The sequence below is a fragment of the Saimiri boliviensis genome, chromosome 4 (assembly GCF_048565385.1).
Source record: "Saimiri boliviensis isolate mSaiBol1 chromosome 4, mSaiBol1.pri, whole genome shotgun sequence".
In the NCBI taxonomy this organism is placed as follows: Eukaryota; Metazoa; Chordata; class Mammalia; order Primates; family Cebidae; genus Saimiri; species Saimiri boliviensis.
In genome coordinates this window covers 69541905-69557769 of record NC_133452.1, presented here as the reverse complement: position 1 = coordinate 69557769, position 15865 = coordinate 69541905, and the positions used below count along the sequence as shown (strand labels likewise).

Sequence of the window (15865 nt, the reverse complement as noted above, 5' to 3'; positions counted from 1 at the left end):
AGCAGGTGTTTCTAGAGTGAGTTTGGGAGCCTAATTTTGAATAGGAATTGATTACAAAAATTGCTGGCTGTCATCTATTCTTCACATTCCCACACTGCTATTCCTTTAATTTCTTCCCTCTTTTCCCTTTGCCCCTATATAGATTTAAAAAACGTAATATCAAGAATAACTTCTTATTAAAATTTTTTTTTTGTAGACACAGGGTCTCATTATGTTGTCCAGGCTGGTCTCAAACTCTCAAGCAATCCCCCAGGCTCAGCCTCCCAAAATGTTGAGATTATAGGTGAGAGCCACCACATCCAGCAAGAATAACTTTTAATTGAAAATATATTCTTATTTTTCAAATCCAGAATGATACCAAAAGGAATATAGTGAGAAGTCTCTCTCCTATCCTGAGCTCAGACAACAAGAGTCTCCCACTCTTTCTGGGAACCGATGTTTGAGATGAATTAAAAAAAAAACAAAAACAAAAACAGACAAGAACATCCAGATAATTCCAGAAGTGTCTGCTTTCCTCCTCATTCTTTTGTTCACTGTTCATTGGTCCTTTCTGGCTTCTCTGCTCCTTAAAGGCTGAAAGAGGCAGTCACTGCTCTCTGTTTAGACAACTGTCCCAACCTCAGTTCATGTTGATTTTCAGGTTTTAAAGGTCCTTGTGGGCCAGGCACCTTGGTTCATGCCTGTAATCCCAGCATTTGGAAAGCTGAGGTAGGAGGATCATTTGAGCCCAGACGTTCGAGGCCTGGCTGGAATCTAAAAAAAAAAAAAAAAAATGCCAAGTGTGGGCTCACACCTATAGTCCCAGCTACTCTGGAGGCTGAGATGGGAGTATTACTTTAGCCCAGGTGGTCAAGGCTGCAGTGAACCATGATGGAAGCCCCAATGAGTGATGATTACTCCACTGTCCTCCAGCCTGGGTGACAGAGCAGGGGGTTGGAGGAGGCTTTGTCGCTTCAGCTCAGAAACTAAGCAGCCACTTCCAGGTGGAGATTTATCACACCATATACCTACACATAGTCTGAATTACATAAATACGTATTCTGCTTGTGTTTAACATAGTGTGTATATACTTTACACACACACATTCATATGTCAGAAAATACTTTTGTTGATTTATTTGGGTGTGAAGTCTTCAATATACCAAAAAAAGGAAAAAAAAGAAAAAAAAAAGAGATATTTTTGTTTCTTTTGTGACTTTTCCTTTCTCTAATTCGAGTACCAAATTGTTCTTATTATTGCTCCAAGAGAGGATATATTATTTAGGGTGAATGTGAGAGGGCAGAGATAAAAAGAAATGAATCCAGGCTCTTCAAGGAAAAGAAAAAAAAAGGGGGGGGGAGGGGAGAAACCGTCTGGGAATCTCAAGAACATCTTTATTTCGCCTTTTAACTCTCCGCCTTTCTGATTAAAGAGCTCAGACCTGCTCCCCCGCCCGCGTTCAGTTATTCCCCAGCATCTTTTCTCAGAAGCTGTCACCACCACTTGCTGAACCGCAGCCCCATCATGAGCCATTAGCCAGGTTGTTTCCCGTTTCGCTTTCCTTTCCTCAGTTTCTCCGTGCAATCTTTATAAATCTCTTCTGGAGGGGGAGTGTCCGAGCGGGTGGAAGTCTGAACACAATGCAACCTGAGAATTTCTGTCACTTTCTGCATATGCGCCTAAGTGCTTTAATCCCAATTAGGGGCGGCTGACACACGGTCCTATTCATTCCCATCAGCTCTTGAATACATTTGCCTAGAAATGAACTTCACAAATAGAGGCGCTCCTAAATGTGCCCAACAGCAAGGAAAATCGAATTGAGTGCGGGCTCATTCGGCAGCGGCCGGCAGAGAAGCGCTGAATGTGGAGGTGCCCCGAGACATTGCAATTCAGCAACACGCTCGCTGACTTTTCTTTGCACCATGTCAACCGAAAGAACCAAGAAATAAGTTGGAGAACTCCGGTTAAAAGGCAACTTGAGAGGGATTCTGAATAGTTTATTGAGCCGTTTCCAACGGATGACTTAAAAAACAACAAAAAAGCCACCACAAAACCCACCAGCGGCGTCCGGGCTGCGTCCTGGCTGCCACTGTGTAGCCTCCCGGCCGCCGCGCATCCACCGGCCACGCAATTAAGGGAAAAATGGCCTCATCGCCGGCTTGTCATCTGGTGGCGTTCCCAGAACCGGTCGCCGCCGCCCCATTCAGACCCGGCCTTAATGTCCCACCCGCCCCTCGGGGGCCGCGCAGCTGGTCCGAGCTGACCCGCCCGCCCGGCCGGCGCGGATACCCTCGGGGGCTGCAGCCCAGGCCACCTCAGGCCCAAATTCAGCTACCTGCAGGCCTCTCTCTGCTTTCCCCAATCTCCTTCACCTCGGGTCTGACCCCCGCGCGGCTCCCTGCATCCCCGGGTTCAAGACTCCTCTGGTCTCAGTTTCGGATTCCACGCCGACCTGGAAGGGAGGGGTGTTTGGTGAGTCACCAGCACCAGGGTATCCAAGGCTGAGCCCCGCCCCTCGGGACAGGTCACTCTGTCACCCTGGGGACCTGAAACTCAAGGCCTTTGAGCAACCGTGACGTGCAGCCCCGGAGAAGTGTGCTCTGATAGAAGCCACTCATTTCAGCCCAAAAGTCTTTAGGGGCTCCTTTCCTCTAGGCGGAGCCGAGTCAGGTCACACGTGCTCGGCGCAGGCCGCATTCTCAGCTCTGCTTTAAGCCGCGTCGGTAAGCCGGGCGGGGCCGCCCCCTAAAGCTGCGAGGTCCGAAAGCTGCGGGCCCGTGGACCTTAGCTCCCCGCAGCCTGCCCCTCGGAGGGCCGGCGGCTGCGCGTGAGCATTCCAGCCTGGTTGGGGCAACCTGTTACCGGGGCGGGAGACTTGCCCGTGCTGTTCCACGGTGGGCAGGGAGCAGGACCGCCCCTAAACCGCCTTTCCCGGCACCTTGGTGTAGGAGTGATTTTGCTTTAACTGGGCCTCTGGACACCCATTTTAAGTCGGGGGTGGGGGGGAAGAAAGCCGAGTGGAATGTTTTGATTGAGTCTCAACATTGTCTTTGAATAAGGCTGAGACCATGTAATTAATGTGTCTTTTTAATAAGGGACAATACGGCCGTTCAAGCTATTTAATTTCATTTAATTTTCCATCCCATTTGCTGCACAGCCCGCTTTTACTTTTAACACCCAGCCTTTCATGGCCCATCTTGCTCCACTGGGCACATTAGATTGGTTTCACCCTTGCTTTTAAGGGGAGGAAAAATAAAAGAAAATGTGTTCCTTTTCTCCTTTGTGGACAATTTATTTCACTTGGGGAACTTCAACTCTGAGCCACAGGACAGAATAAAACTGGGCGAGCTGGTGTGAATGCCTCTGGCGCAGTCTCTTTCTTCTCGCGGGGCTGGGAACCAGCCACAATTGGCTATATTAATAAATAACTTTCCTCACAGTCGGCCTTTACATGGTCCTATTGATAAAATTGTTCGCGTGTCGTTCACGCTTTTTCACTCATTAAGGAGTGCCGGGGAGGCGCCCCGAACCCAGGCCCCGCGCTCGCCCCTTCCTGCTTGCAGTGCTGGTAATTTAAACTGGGTGTCATCCCGGAGTCGCCAGGCCAGAGGTTAGAGGGACATGTTCATGGCTTAAATTTATTGCCCTCCACTCTTCGGAGCGGCTTCCTCTCCTCCTCCCCTCCCTCGGCTTTTGCCATTCATGGGCCGCTGGATCAAAGGCTCCCTCTCCTCCGTCGAGGGCAGCCTTCGAAGCCCTCAGAGACGCAATCATAGGCTTCCGAGGAAAAATCAGTGGCAGCTCCCTCAGAAAGTGGCTTGGGCATGGTGTGGCTGCACGGTCCTAGAGGCCACAGTGTGTGGCCCTCCAGACCTTTCAAGGGCTCTTCTCTGCCTCGGCAGCCATGTATACACAGGCCCGGGAGTTGGCCGGAGGCCGCCCCGGCCGCCCTTGTGTCCTCCCACTGACCGACTTGAGATGGTTAGATTTGAGACCTTTGACCTGGCCCTGTTTCTCACATTAGGCAAACAACAAGTTTTGGAGCTTCCAGAATGCATCCACACTCTAAAGATCGTTGTTACAAACCTAAGTGAAAGGCAGAGAGGGGGCCAAGGGTCTGTTTGTACCCATCGTTCCCATTTTACAGACTAGGAGGCTGAGGCTCCGAAGCAATCCACTAAAGGTTCCCCAAGTCTTGAGTGGGAGAGCACAGAGTGAATGATCCCGAGTGTCCTGGCCCTGTCCAGTGTGTTGAACATAGGTTTCGAGTGAGGGACACCACACGGAACTTGAGGACCCTCCTCAAATAAACTGCTGAGTTGCAGATGTCGCCACCTTGCGTCCTGCCACCCTTGCTAACCACAATCACTCCAGCTGACCTTCAGCCGGCAAAGCCTGGAGGAGAAGCTAGCGTGGGCGCTGCTCAGGGCACTCCTCCCTTTTGTGCAGTGATTGGGCCTCTGGCATTAGGCTTGGAAATACACCATCACTCAGGCCTCTCCCAGAAAAACTGCATCGGGCTCGGGTGCTGGCTGCATAGGATTTAGGGAGCTATGCCCATAACTAGCAGCACGCGGCAGGTGCTCACAGGAGTCACAAACACCTGGTGAACTTGATTACTCGGCTACTATTTACGAAGACAAATGTCCTCACGCCAATTGGAGGCTTCCGTAAGAGAAAACGGGGAGCTCTCCGGTTTAACTCTGAAGAACAACGTCTTGTTAGTTCACAAAGTCGGCGTAAGACAGAGTTGTCCCAAACGTCCACCTCACCCCTTTTCTCCACAGCCTTTAACAGATTGCGTGATTTTTTTTATTCTCTCTCTGTCTCTCTCTTCTCTCTCTGTCTCTCTCTCTCTCTCTCTCTCTCTCTCTCTCTCTTTCTCTCTCTCTCTCTCTCTCTCTCTCTCTCTCTCTCTCTCTCTGTGTGTGTGTGTGTGTGTTTAAATAGAAAAGTCCAGGATGTTGGTTCTAGGGGAGTTAGTTCAAGGACCTCTTTCACGGGATGGGATTAGTAACCCACTGGTAGAACTTCTTCCTCTGCAGCCCGGGGCCGCCGACAGGGGCGCAGGATCCTCTTTCGAAACTGTTGGTTCTGGAGCCATTTCCCATTCTCCAGAGAAAGTGCAGGCTCAGGGTGTGCCGGAGAAAAGTGATGCACAGTTGACCTCGCCTTCTCATCTTGGTCTGGAGGCTTCATCATATTTGGGGACGAAATGGGACAGAGGTGACAATTAAGGTGGTTCTAAATAGACGACTGGCCTGAACCCAATACCCTGAAATGGTAATATGGTCGTTATTTTAAAAGTGTAGGTATTTTCTGGTGTTTTCCCATCAAGTACCTGCCTAATTTCTGTATGGCACACGCCAGAAATCAATAGAAGTTAACAAGTCCTCCAAACAGTCTCCATCTCTTTGTTTAATCTCCTTTACAATAAAGCCAAGGGGAGAGAATTAAAAATCTTTGAAGTAGACCAAGGCTCAAAGGAATCAGCCAAGTAGACTTAAAGTAGTCACTTATTTCCCAAAACTGGTTTGTCGGGGAACAATAAAAGGAAGTAAAATTTATGGAGAAATTATACAGTGGATTTGTCACTTAAAATATCGTAACTGTCTCGAGGACAATACCCCATGCTGAGGATTAATGGTCCCGCCGGACCTTTGATTCACCAGTGCCTTTTCTTCGCCCTTGACAAATTGGATTTTTAGGAATGGGAAGGTCGCCTGGACCATTGTGTGCTAGCCATTCAGAGGCCTCGATTATGCAGGGGGCTGAGGGAACCACTCCATGTGACCCTCTCGGGTGGGACTCTGCAGCTGCTTCGCAGCGCAACTCTCTCACCAAACTCCGCGCCCTTGCGCTCGCGGTGCCAAAAGGCTCCCGCCCCAATTGAAAAGGCGCAGTGCATGCCCGCCCGCGTCACTCCGCGGGCGGAGGACGCACGTCGGGGCGCGGCTCCCTGGCTAGCGCGCAGCTCCAGCTCTGTCACTCGCGCCCTTCTGAGGACCTGGCGCACCAGAGCGCCTGCCTGGGGGCGGCGGCGGCAACAATGCACGCAACCGCCCGACCTCCAGCCACTAGCGTGAGTGCCGACTGCTGCATCCCGGCCGGCTTGCGCCTCGGACCGGTGCCTGGTACCTTCAAGCTGGGCAAGTACCTGTCAGACCGCAGGGAGCCCGGGCCCAAGAAAAAGGTATTGGCCATTCAGACCTCTGCCCTCTGCGGTTCGCCTCAGTCCCCTGACCCGGGAAAGGGGTAGAGAGAGAGGAAATGGAGAAGAGAGTGATTGAGTCGTTACCTGATAATTCTGCCGGGTGGAAGGGGACTCCTATTATTCTGAGCAAATAGTCTAACTGTGAGAGCTGGAAGGGGTCGGACTGAGAGGAAAGAATATGGCAGAGAGGGGACAGCCCTGGGTGGGGTGCACTGAACGCTGTAGGTGCTGGGACCATTCGCAGCTTGCGTTTTCCCCTGCGCTCTCGGGTCTCCTCAGTCAGATTGGTAGCCCACCCCACTACACCCTGTCCGCAGCTCTCTCTGCAAAAGCACTCTCTTTCTGTGGGTGCAGGGCATCGAGAACCTTTCTTCCCTTCTGCCCTTCAATATGTTAATTTGAGGCCTAATTTCACTTTAAAATAATTTAATCCGTTTTTTTTTCCCCCGGAAAAAAGAATCTTTGGGAGGCTCTCAGTTCCTAGAACCTCCCCAGACGTTTTTTTTTCCCTTGCTCATGTCAGCTTGTGGGTTTGGAGCATATGGAGAGAGGATGAGCAAGGTGCTGGCTCTGACGCGGGCTCAGAGGGCGAACGGTGGTCACCCGCGCCGGGCACAGGGTCAGAGCGCTTGCAGCGGGGCTCTGAGTCCAAAGTCCCAACCGGGACGCTCCAGGGCCAAACCACCAGCTTTGACTCCCCAACCCTCAACACCGTCGTGACCCCTGACAAGAGGGACTTAAAGGTACCCGCCCGCTTTGGGGGAAGGGGTGGTCCCAGCAGCCAAAGGTCGGCAAACAGCGACCAGGAAATGAAGGCAGAAGCTGGGGCAGAAGGGAGGACCTTGACTTCCTTGGCTTTAGCTTGCTTTGCTTGGAGCTTTCGAGTAAGAGATAGCTCCGGTGTCCAGCCAGCGGAACTTGCACCGCTCCTCCTGCAATCACGCTACCCACCACAGTCTAAAGCAGAGCTTGGTGCCCACCGCGCATTCCTCTTTAACGCGTTTTAATTGCTTTTAAATGGCCTGCCAGCTGCGGGCAAGCTTTTCCCCTGCTTGCGCTTTATTCTGAGACTTTCGCTGCAGGGCTCACAGGCACCTAGGTGGGATGTACACAAAATAAAGGAGGCATGAGATAATTTTTTTTTTTTCTTGTTTGTTTGTCGAGGGGACGCTCTGGGCCCTATTTAGAAACGTCTCTGTCCTGGTGTGTTAGGGCTTCTCTCAGGACTGCAAGTGAGAGAGCTGGGGTAGGGTGTGGGGGACAACTTGGTAGGAGAGGTGCCTAAGCAGGCAGAGAGGATGTTCTCAACATCCCTCCCACCTCTCCGTGTTGCCAAGGTGGGGTGCAGGAAAGTGGGGGTACTGTTAGCATAGGTAGACTTCACTCTTCTCCCTTCCCCAAGCAAGGTTCTAAGGAATTCTCCTCCTCCCAGTAGCCCGTAGTGGTCTGGCTAAACCAAAACCAACCACTTTGCTGTATTGGGTGGGGGTAGAGGATAAACTTTCCGTCTGGGTTGTGGGCCTCGCCAAGGTGCGGGGAGAACGACCACTGCTTGTGTTGCAGGTGCGCATGGTGAGAGGGGAGCTGGTGGACGAGTCGGGGGGCTCCCCTCTGGAGTGGATAGGGTTAATCCGGGCAGCCAGAAACTCCCAGGAACAGACTCTGGAAGCTATTGCAGACTTACCCGGAGGACAGGTACTGCGGGCTTCTCCCTACACCCCCCACACCCCACCGCCAATTCAATCTACCTAATTGTCCCTGCGGTGGCCAAAAATAGTAATAGCAAAGTGCTTTAGCTAGATGTCTCATTTAAAAGTCTCCGCAACCCTATAAGGTAGATACGATTGTTTTTCCGTTGAAGGATGAGGGAAGTGAAATTCAGAGAGCTCCAGTAGCTTCTCCAGGGTCACACAGCATCAGAGTTGGTGAACCTTTCTTCTCAGTTGCTTTTTGACCGATTACCCAGGAAATGACAGAAAACTGTCCTATTCCTTGCATCCCAGATCTTCTACCGAGCATTGCGAGACGTCCAGCCAGGGGAGGAGCTGACAGTGTGGTATTCTAACTCCTTGGCTCAGTGGTTCGACATCCCCACGACAGCAACTCCGACTCACGATGAGAAAGGTACCCACACTGAAAGCTTGGATGGGGAAGAGTCTAGCCCTCCTCCTCCTGTCTTGAAGCGAGTCCCTAGACTTGAAGGGCCTTTAGCTCGACCTCTGTAAAACAGAATCCACATTCCTTGTATTTCAAGGCAAAGAGGAGAGGTCGTCACTACCTCCTTAAAATCAACCATAAATGGTAACAATGATAGTAGTAATCTGGCTCACAAAGGCAGGGGAAAAAGTAGGCTTTATGAACTTAATGGGGCCGTCATTTTTCCGTTGCATATTCAAAGAGACAATTATTTACTCAATTAACAATGAAAAAATTAGGTGTGGTAGCTGCTCACTCTTGTAATCCCAGCGCTCTGGGAGGCCAAGGTAGGAGGATCACTTGAGGCTAGGAGTTCGAGACCAGCCTGGGCAACACAGTGAGTCCCCTGTCTCTACAACAATAAAATAATTAGCCAGGTGTAGTGGTGCATGCCTATAGTCTTAGCTACGCAGGAGGCTGAGGCAAGAGGATCACTTGAGCCCAGGAGGTTGAGGTTCCAGTAAGTTGTAATGTTACCACTGCACGCCAGCCTGGGTGACAAGTGAGACCCTGACTCAAAAAAAAGGAGCCTTAAGCTGTTGTTACAGTAATTACATGATGAGCTCCACGGAGTATACTCAAACCTGAAATGCTTTTATAAAGTGCAAGGACATTTCTTCTCCACTGGCTTTCCAGGAGAGCAATGCATTTCTACAGCATTTTAGAAGTATTACGGTACTTACAGCTGGTCAGTTGGCAGGTACTGAGACCCTTCCATTTAAGTGGTATTTATTCATTTCCCCTGCAACTTGAATCTGGGATGTATCCCAGTTTCTTCTCAGATTTATTTGATTCCTTCCAAAGCCAAGAGCGGATTTATGCAAATTAAGGTGCAGTAACTAAACAGAAAAACATTTCTAAACCTTCCCTTGAACACAAGAACACTTCCTGTGGAAAGAAGTCTAGGAGGTGCTAGAATAGTTAAGGTCTTGGAGACTTCATTTCCATACATAAAGCTTCCATGGCTTTTTTTCCTTGCCAATTGTCTGTAATTTCTCCTGAAGACACATTTATTATTTAACATAAAAAAAGAATGCTGTGAATTATTTTAACATGCTCTTTTCTTGAATTGTCTGCTCAGTCATATCCCTTTAGAAATAGGTTTAGAGAAATACAAATATGTGAATTAGGGAACACTTTATGAATAAGACAATGAAGTTTATTCAAAACTAAGAGTCACTTTAACATATCACCACCTTCTGTAAGTTAATTCTGTTCATTTTGTATGTATAGCATTCAAATTATCCTACGTAGTTTGTTCCTTGCATCACATTATATAAATTCTCTTGTCAACTTCTTCCAGTAAAAAGAGAAGTGTAATAAAAGCCGCATAGTGGAGAACTCTCAAATCTGCCACTATAAAATTTGGAGGGCCACTCACCTTTAGGAGCCAGACATTTCTGCACAGAATACCCTTTCATAGGTACTCCCAAATAGTACAAAAGCAACTGGAATCGTGGTCCTTGTGTTTTCCTTTCAGCCAATTGAGCTTATAAACATTATATGGTAACAGATGTCAAAATAAACACCATTTTTTTTTTCTGGAGGTGAGAAGGCATGAGTGACTTTGAACCCTGATTTCCCCAGCTTGGAGAAGTTTGAACTCTTGACCACCTTAGAGTTACATGAAAAGGAGGCAGTCACTTGTGAAATGTGTTTCATACTCTTGGCATGATTAGAATCTCAGTCTGGAGAACATGTCAGTTTCTTAGGATCACTGAAAAAACTATATATTAAACATATGTTGCTTAAAGCTTGGAAAGAGGAAGAAATGATTAGGGATGGCTGCTATTCTCCCAATACTAGCTAACTTCAGTGGGTTTCAATTTCATACTAAGATGGAGCAAAATCTTGCCCCTTCATTTTAAGAAAAAAGCTTATGTGGCTTTGCATTGAGCTGAGTCATTCTGCGGCAGACTCTGGAAACTCCCTCTTTCAAAAGAGGTAAAAGAGAAAGAGAAAGGCTCTGAACTTGGAAGGAAGGTTATTTAAGACAACATACCCACCAAGAGAACCCAGGAGGTTTATTCTCTCTTTTTTTTTTTTCAAGATTTATTTTACATGAATGTTCAGTATAAAGTAACAGAACATTGAAATGATTTTATTTAAGTCTTCTATAAACAATTAGGATAGTGTCTCACAGGCACATACTCCTCTCCCCATTTTTCTTTCTGCTCTCCTTGGACTCAGTTGGAATAGAGTGCTTATCACTTGAGTTTTCACAGATATTACAGGGTGGGGGTGGGGAGCTACTTGTGTTATATAAAACAAGAAGTCAATATACATAAAAGGAAGAAGATCTGGAATTTTTCCCTATTGTTATTTCTATATTGATATTTCAGAAAGTTGAGCTGCTTGTATATGTGAAGGGAGAATTTAACTTTCCAGTTAAATTTTATGAGACTGATGTATATTTTGGATAATTCCTTGCGGTTCAACTAATTTCTTCCTCACAGACATCTTTCCCTTCGGTATTATCAATCAACCATACTTTAAAAGAATCCCAACTGCAAGATAATTTCTCTCCACAGCGACTCTTTTAAGTGGAAATTAACTTTAGCATGTGATCAGAATGTCTCATATTTGTGTCTCTTGATTGTGTTCACAAACTCTGGCAAAATTAAAAAACTAACGCTAATACTACTAAATACACAAAAAAAGATTTGACACCAAACACGTATATAGTGCCTGGTACAGAAGTATTAAAAGCTAAGTATCTATATCTATTTATCGATCTATATAATTTATATATATCATATAAAAAAACTAATATATTTTCTCCAAAGACTTTACTAAGCTTGGATTTGTGCAGCTATTTATGAGTTAATTACCAAATGGCAGCCAAGACAAGACAATGCAACATCAACCTTCTTAGATTATCATCATCGTTTTTAGAGTATCAGGGCATAAGATTTTTTTTTCTTTTCTCCCAGCAAATTAAATGGGGTTAAAGAGGAAATAAAGATAACAATAATTCTGAAGAATGGCAAATCATAGTCCCTATGTGGTCCTTCAGTTGGTCACGCTCCAGGAAAACCTCAGGCGAAGTGTTTAAGGCTGGAAGGGGGTGAAATGGGTGGGTAGAGGACACAAAAGACATTGTTCTATGAAAAGGAATGATTACATATGGCCTATACATACAGGATATTGTCTTGCCTGGTAATGAGGCGCTCACGACCATTAGATTGGTCTTTGTTCAGTTTATCCAAACTCCTTGACATACGCCACCTATTCTGCAAACGCCAACAGATGGGCCCAGGCACCGCACAGCCTCAACACTTGATTTAAAGCAACAGCTGCTCTTTGCTCTTACCCGGCCAGTCTGCCTGAGTGCTGCCCTTCCAACGAAGATTTCGCTTGGATGGCCCGGAGGAAGTCTTCGTTGGAAAGGCCCTGGTCACCTTTCTTGGCCTCTGAGTAGTTCCACAGGATGGAGACAGTGATAAGAGTTGGCAATTTGGGGCTTTTCGGGGACCTCCATACAGTGGGGCTACTGAACTTACATTTTGCCCTCTCCCCATACCGCTGGGCGAAACTTGGGCTTTGCTTTGGGTGCACTGGAGCTCTCTTTCTGTCTCGCTGGTTCGCCTCTCACCGGGTGGTTTTTCCATTCTTTCTTACCCAGGGGAGGAGCGCTACATCTGCTGGTACTGCTGGAGGACGTTTAGATACCCCAACAGCCTTAAGGCACACCTGCGTTTTCACTGCGTGTTTAGCGGCGGCGGAGGTGGCGCCTTCCTGCACCACGAACAAGCGTCTCGCCAAGGCGCTGTCCCGGTGGCTGATGGCCTCCGCCTCTCCCCGAAACCCCCGGCGCCCGATTTCGCCGCGCCTTCCCAGGCAGGAAGTTTGCGACCTCACCCCCAGGGCCCGCCACCAGCTCAGGCCTGCGGGGCGCGGGAGGGCATCAAGCGCGAGGCCTCTTCCGCGTCCTCGGCCACCTCGCCGACCCTAAGCAAGTGGGGGCAGCCCAAGAAGGGCAAGGAACAGGTGGACCGTGCCCTGGACATGAGCGGGGCAGCCCGAGGACAAGGCCACTTCCTCGGCATCGTGGGCGGCTCCTCGGCTGGGGTCGGCAGCCTGGCCTTCTACCCCGGGGTGCGCTCCGCTTTCAAGCCCGCGGGCTTAGCTAGGGCGTCGGCGGCCGCTCACGGCGACCCCTACCGGGAGGAGAGCGGCAGCAAGCAGGGGGCCGGCATTGCCTTGGGCAGGCTGCTGGGAGGGGGCCGGGCAGGCGGGCGCCCCGGGACCGGGGAGAACTCGGCTGGGGGCGGCGCGGGCCACCACCTTCACCACCATGCGCACCACCACCACCATCCCAAGTGCCTACTCGCTGGGGACCCGCCGCCGCCGCCGCCGCCTGGTTTGCCATGCTCTGGGGCCCTGCGCGGCTTCCCTCTGCTCTCGCTCCCCCCGGAAGAGGCGTCCGCTTTTAAGCACGTGGAGCGCGCCCCGCCCGCCGCCTCCGCGCTGTCAGGAGCGCGATACGCGCAGCTGCCCCCTGCGCCCGGTCTGCCCCTCGAGCGCTGCGCGATGCCGGCCCTCGACACTGGCGGGCTCAAGGCCTATCCCGGTGGTGAGTGCAGCCACCTGCCCGCCGTCATGCCGGCCTTTACAGTCTACAACGGGGAGCTGCTGTACGGCTCACCGGCCACCACTGCTTATTACCCGCTCAAATTGCACTTCGGCGGACTGCTGAAGTATCCCGAGTCCATCTCCTACTTCAGCGGGCCCGCAGCGGCCGCCCTAAGCCCCGCAGAGCTGGGCTCCCTGGCCAGCATCGACCGAGAGATCGCCATGCACAATCAGCAGCTGTCCGAGATGGCGGCGGGGAAGGGTCGCGGACGCCTGGACTCGGGGACGCTGCCACCGGCCATCCTGGCGGCGGGCGGCACTGGGGGCAGCGGCAGCGGAGGCAGCGGCGCAGGCAAGCCCAAGACTGGCCACCTGTGCCTCTACTGCGGCAAGCTGTACTCGCGCAAGTACGGGCTCAAGATCCACATGCGGACCCACACTGGCTACAAGCCACTAAAGTGCAAAGTCTGTCTGCGGCCCTTCGGCGACCCCAGCAATCTCAACAAGCACATCCGGCTGCACGCCGAGGGCAACACGCCCTACCGCTGCGAGTTCTGCGGCAAGGTACTTGTGCGCCGCCGGGACCTTGAGCGACACGTCAAGTCCCGCCACCCCGGCCAGAGTCTGCTCGCCAAGGCGGGCGACGGGCCGGGTCCCGAGCCCGGCTATCCCCCGGAGTCTGGGGATCCCAAGAGCGACGACAGTGACGTGGATGTCTGCTACACAGACGACCAGAGCGACCCCGAGGCTGGGGGCGGCGGCGAGCGCGACTTGTAGCGAGTCTTCCTGTGCAGGGGCGCCGGATGGCCGAGCGGAGTCGAGGGTCTATTCTCGGAGAAGAAGAACTCCTGGTGGTGCGAAGACGGACCCAACGGACAAAATCTTTTTTATTTTTGAGAGGGAGCCAGATTTAGAACCGTGAGAGGTCCCCAGGTCTGGTGCTGAAACTCAGATCAACAGTTCAGAGGTGGGGTAAATCCGTCCACCTGGACAGCTTGCGGGCGACCAATATCTCCTCACCCCGGGCCGCTGGACTTCTTGGATGGGCTCACCCTGAATCACCCAGGCGGTCTGCGCTTGGTGGTCAGGACCACATCAATGTGAACGTCACAGCGCCCTCAAGGGCGCAGATTTTAATTGCCGCGTCTTTTTAAGCTGTACTTTTCTGTGGAGGAAATTGTGCCTTTTGAAACCACGTTTTGTGTGTATTTTACATTAGCATTTCATTGCATAGGCAAAACACTAGTCACAATTGGGTAGATGTGACATTCAAACACTGGTTTCCATTTTATCTATTCTCATGTCAAAGACTATGCCTTGCCCCATTCAATATATAGTGGTAGCAGGTGTACAAATTGGTCAAGTTGCAATTATTTATGAGAGAATAATGAAAAATGTAAAATATCTAAAGCATGAATCTAAGAGCACGCAATATATAATTTTAAAGAAAATATTCTATTTGGTAGAATACAAATGTGATGTGTGTTGTTTTATAATGACTCTGTACAGTGGATATAGTATTTTGGTTTTGGTTCCAAATTGTGCAATCTTTAAGAAAAATAAAGATACAAACGAAAGTTTGTTCACTTAGTGATTTCAACAGATATTTTAAAGAAGTCGTTTAATTTGAAAACAATTTCCGAGGAGACTCCATAATAAATAAATAATTGGAGACTTGAATGCTTTGATTATTCATAAAATAGTGTCAAGCAGCATTGTATTTTAACAGGGAAATATACCATTTTCAATATGTACATTTCACAGGCTCCCAATCAGCAGGCAAAACAATTGTTTTCTAAAACCATTCTTAATCATGCTAAGTGTTTTCATGTTTACTGAAAGAAGCTCATGACCTTCAGGAAGAAAAACCTCACATATTATCACAAAAATTATGGAATTGTAGAATCACTATTTTTTTGTTGTGTTCCCTTTTGGCAGAACTTTCTTTGGGAAGCAAAAAGGAAACTTGCTCAGTGTCTTTTACGATTCATATATTTTATTATTAATTCAACAAATACTAAAGGAGAGTCTGTTTTGTTGGAAATGCTGATCTATTTGCTTCACTTGTAAGTTTCTTTTTTCCATGTACTTCTTTCCGTGGACTTCTGCTGTCAATATTGGTCCCATTTTACAGAAAAGAAAACATACTCTTTAAGGTCACCGAGAGGCACATAATTAGAACAACAAAATTAGAAGCAATGACTATATATACTGGTTTTAAAAATTAATACTAGCTAATGAGTAGATATCATAAAGAATATAATTTTGTTGACTAAAATTGCAGAGCACCCATCTTCCTCCCCATGTACACTCTGGGGAGGAGTTCACTGTAGAAAGCAGAGGATCAGTTAACCCCTCAGCTAAGGGCAGGTACCCAAAGAGCCCATGTCTGTAGCACTTTTCAGAGGTCAGTTTGAAGATTCTGGCGAGTCACCCAAGGGTCTGGATGTGACTCTGATAATTTAACTCAGTTTAAAATGCCCTTTTTTCCCTGAATCCTGAATGACTTGCAAGTCTCCACCTTGTCTTCCTGTTGGCAACACTGCCTCAGTCACAGGGTGGCTGGCAGGAACATTTTCTGGTACATCATAGCAGGAGGCATGGATGGGGAGGGCATCTGATTTCTACTGGTGGTGATCTGCAAGATTTCTTCTGTGAGAAAACATATGCTAGGGATTATAGGTTTTTAGTGTCAGCTGACCAGAAAATGTTTTGCTTTATGAAAGAAAGCTAACAGAGAAAAAAAAGTATCAACAGGTAATTATGGTGACAAAGATACTACCATTATTGAGGACCTATACTGTGCCAGGTTCTTATGCTACTTGCAGTTTTTTCCTTCCTCTGGGGAGGAGGACCATTGGCTTGCCCCACCAGGTTCAGGAATGGCCTCCTTACACAGAA

General features: G+C 49.0%; 1 protein-coding gene across 1 annotated transcript; it reads left to right on the top strand.

Moving 5' to 3' along the window:
* The first annotated feature begins 5823 nt into the window (after nt 1-5823).
* Nucleotides 5824-14539, top strand: PRDM13 (PR/SET domain 13). Its single transcript, XM_039467906.1, has 4 exons — nt 5824-6172; nt 7757-7888; nt 8197-8317; nt 12015-14539. Exons 1-4 carry the CDS (start codon nt 6029-6031, stop codon nt 13739-13741), a joined length of 2124 nt encoding a protein of 707 aa, XP_039323840.1. The 5' UTR covers nt 5824-6028; the 3' UTR covers nt 13742-14539.
* Nucleotides 14540-15865: the final 1326 nt, after the last annotated feature.

Coding starts and splice junctions, on each gene's coding strand:
- PRDM13 (XM_039467906.1), top strand. CDS start 6,029: ATGCACGCAACCGCCCGACCTCCAGCCACTAGCGTGAGTGCCGACTGC. Junction 6,173..7,756: donor AGCCCGGGCCCAAGAAAAAG/GTATTGGCCATT, acceptor CTTGTGTTGCAG/GTGCGCATGGTGAGAGGGGA. Junction 7,889..8,196: donor CAGACTTACCCGGAGGACAG/GTACTGCGGGCT, acceptor CTTGCATCCCAG/ATCTTCTACCGAGCATTGCG.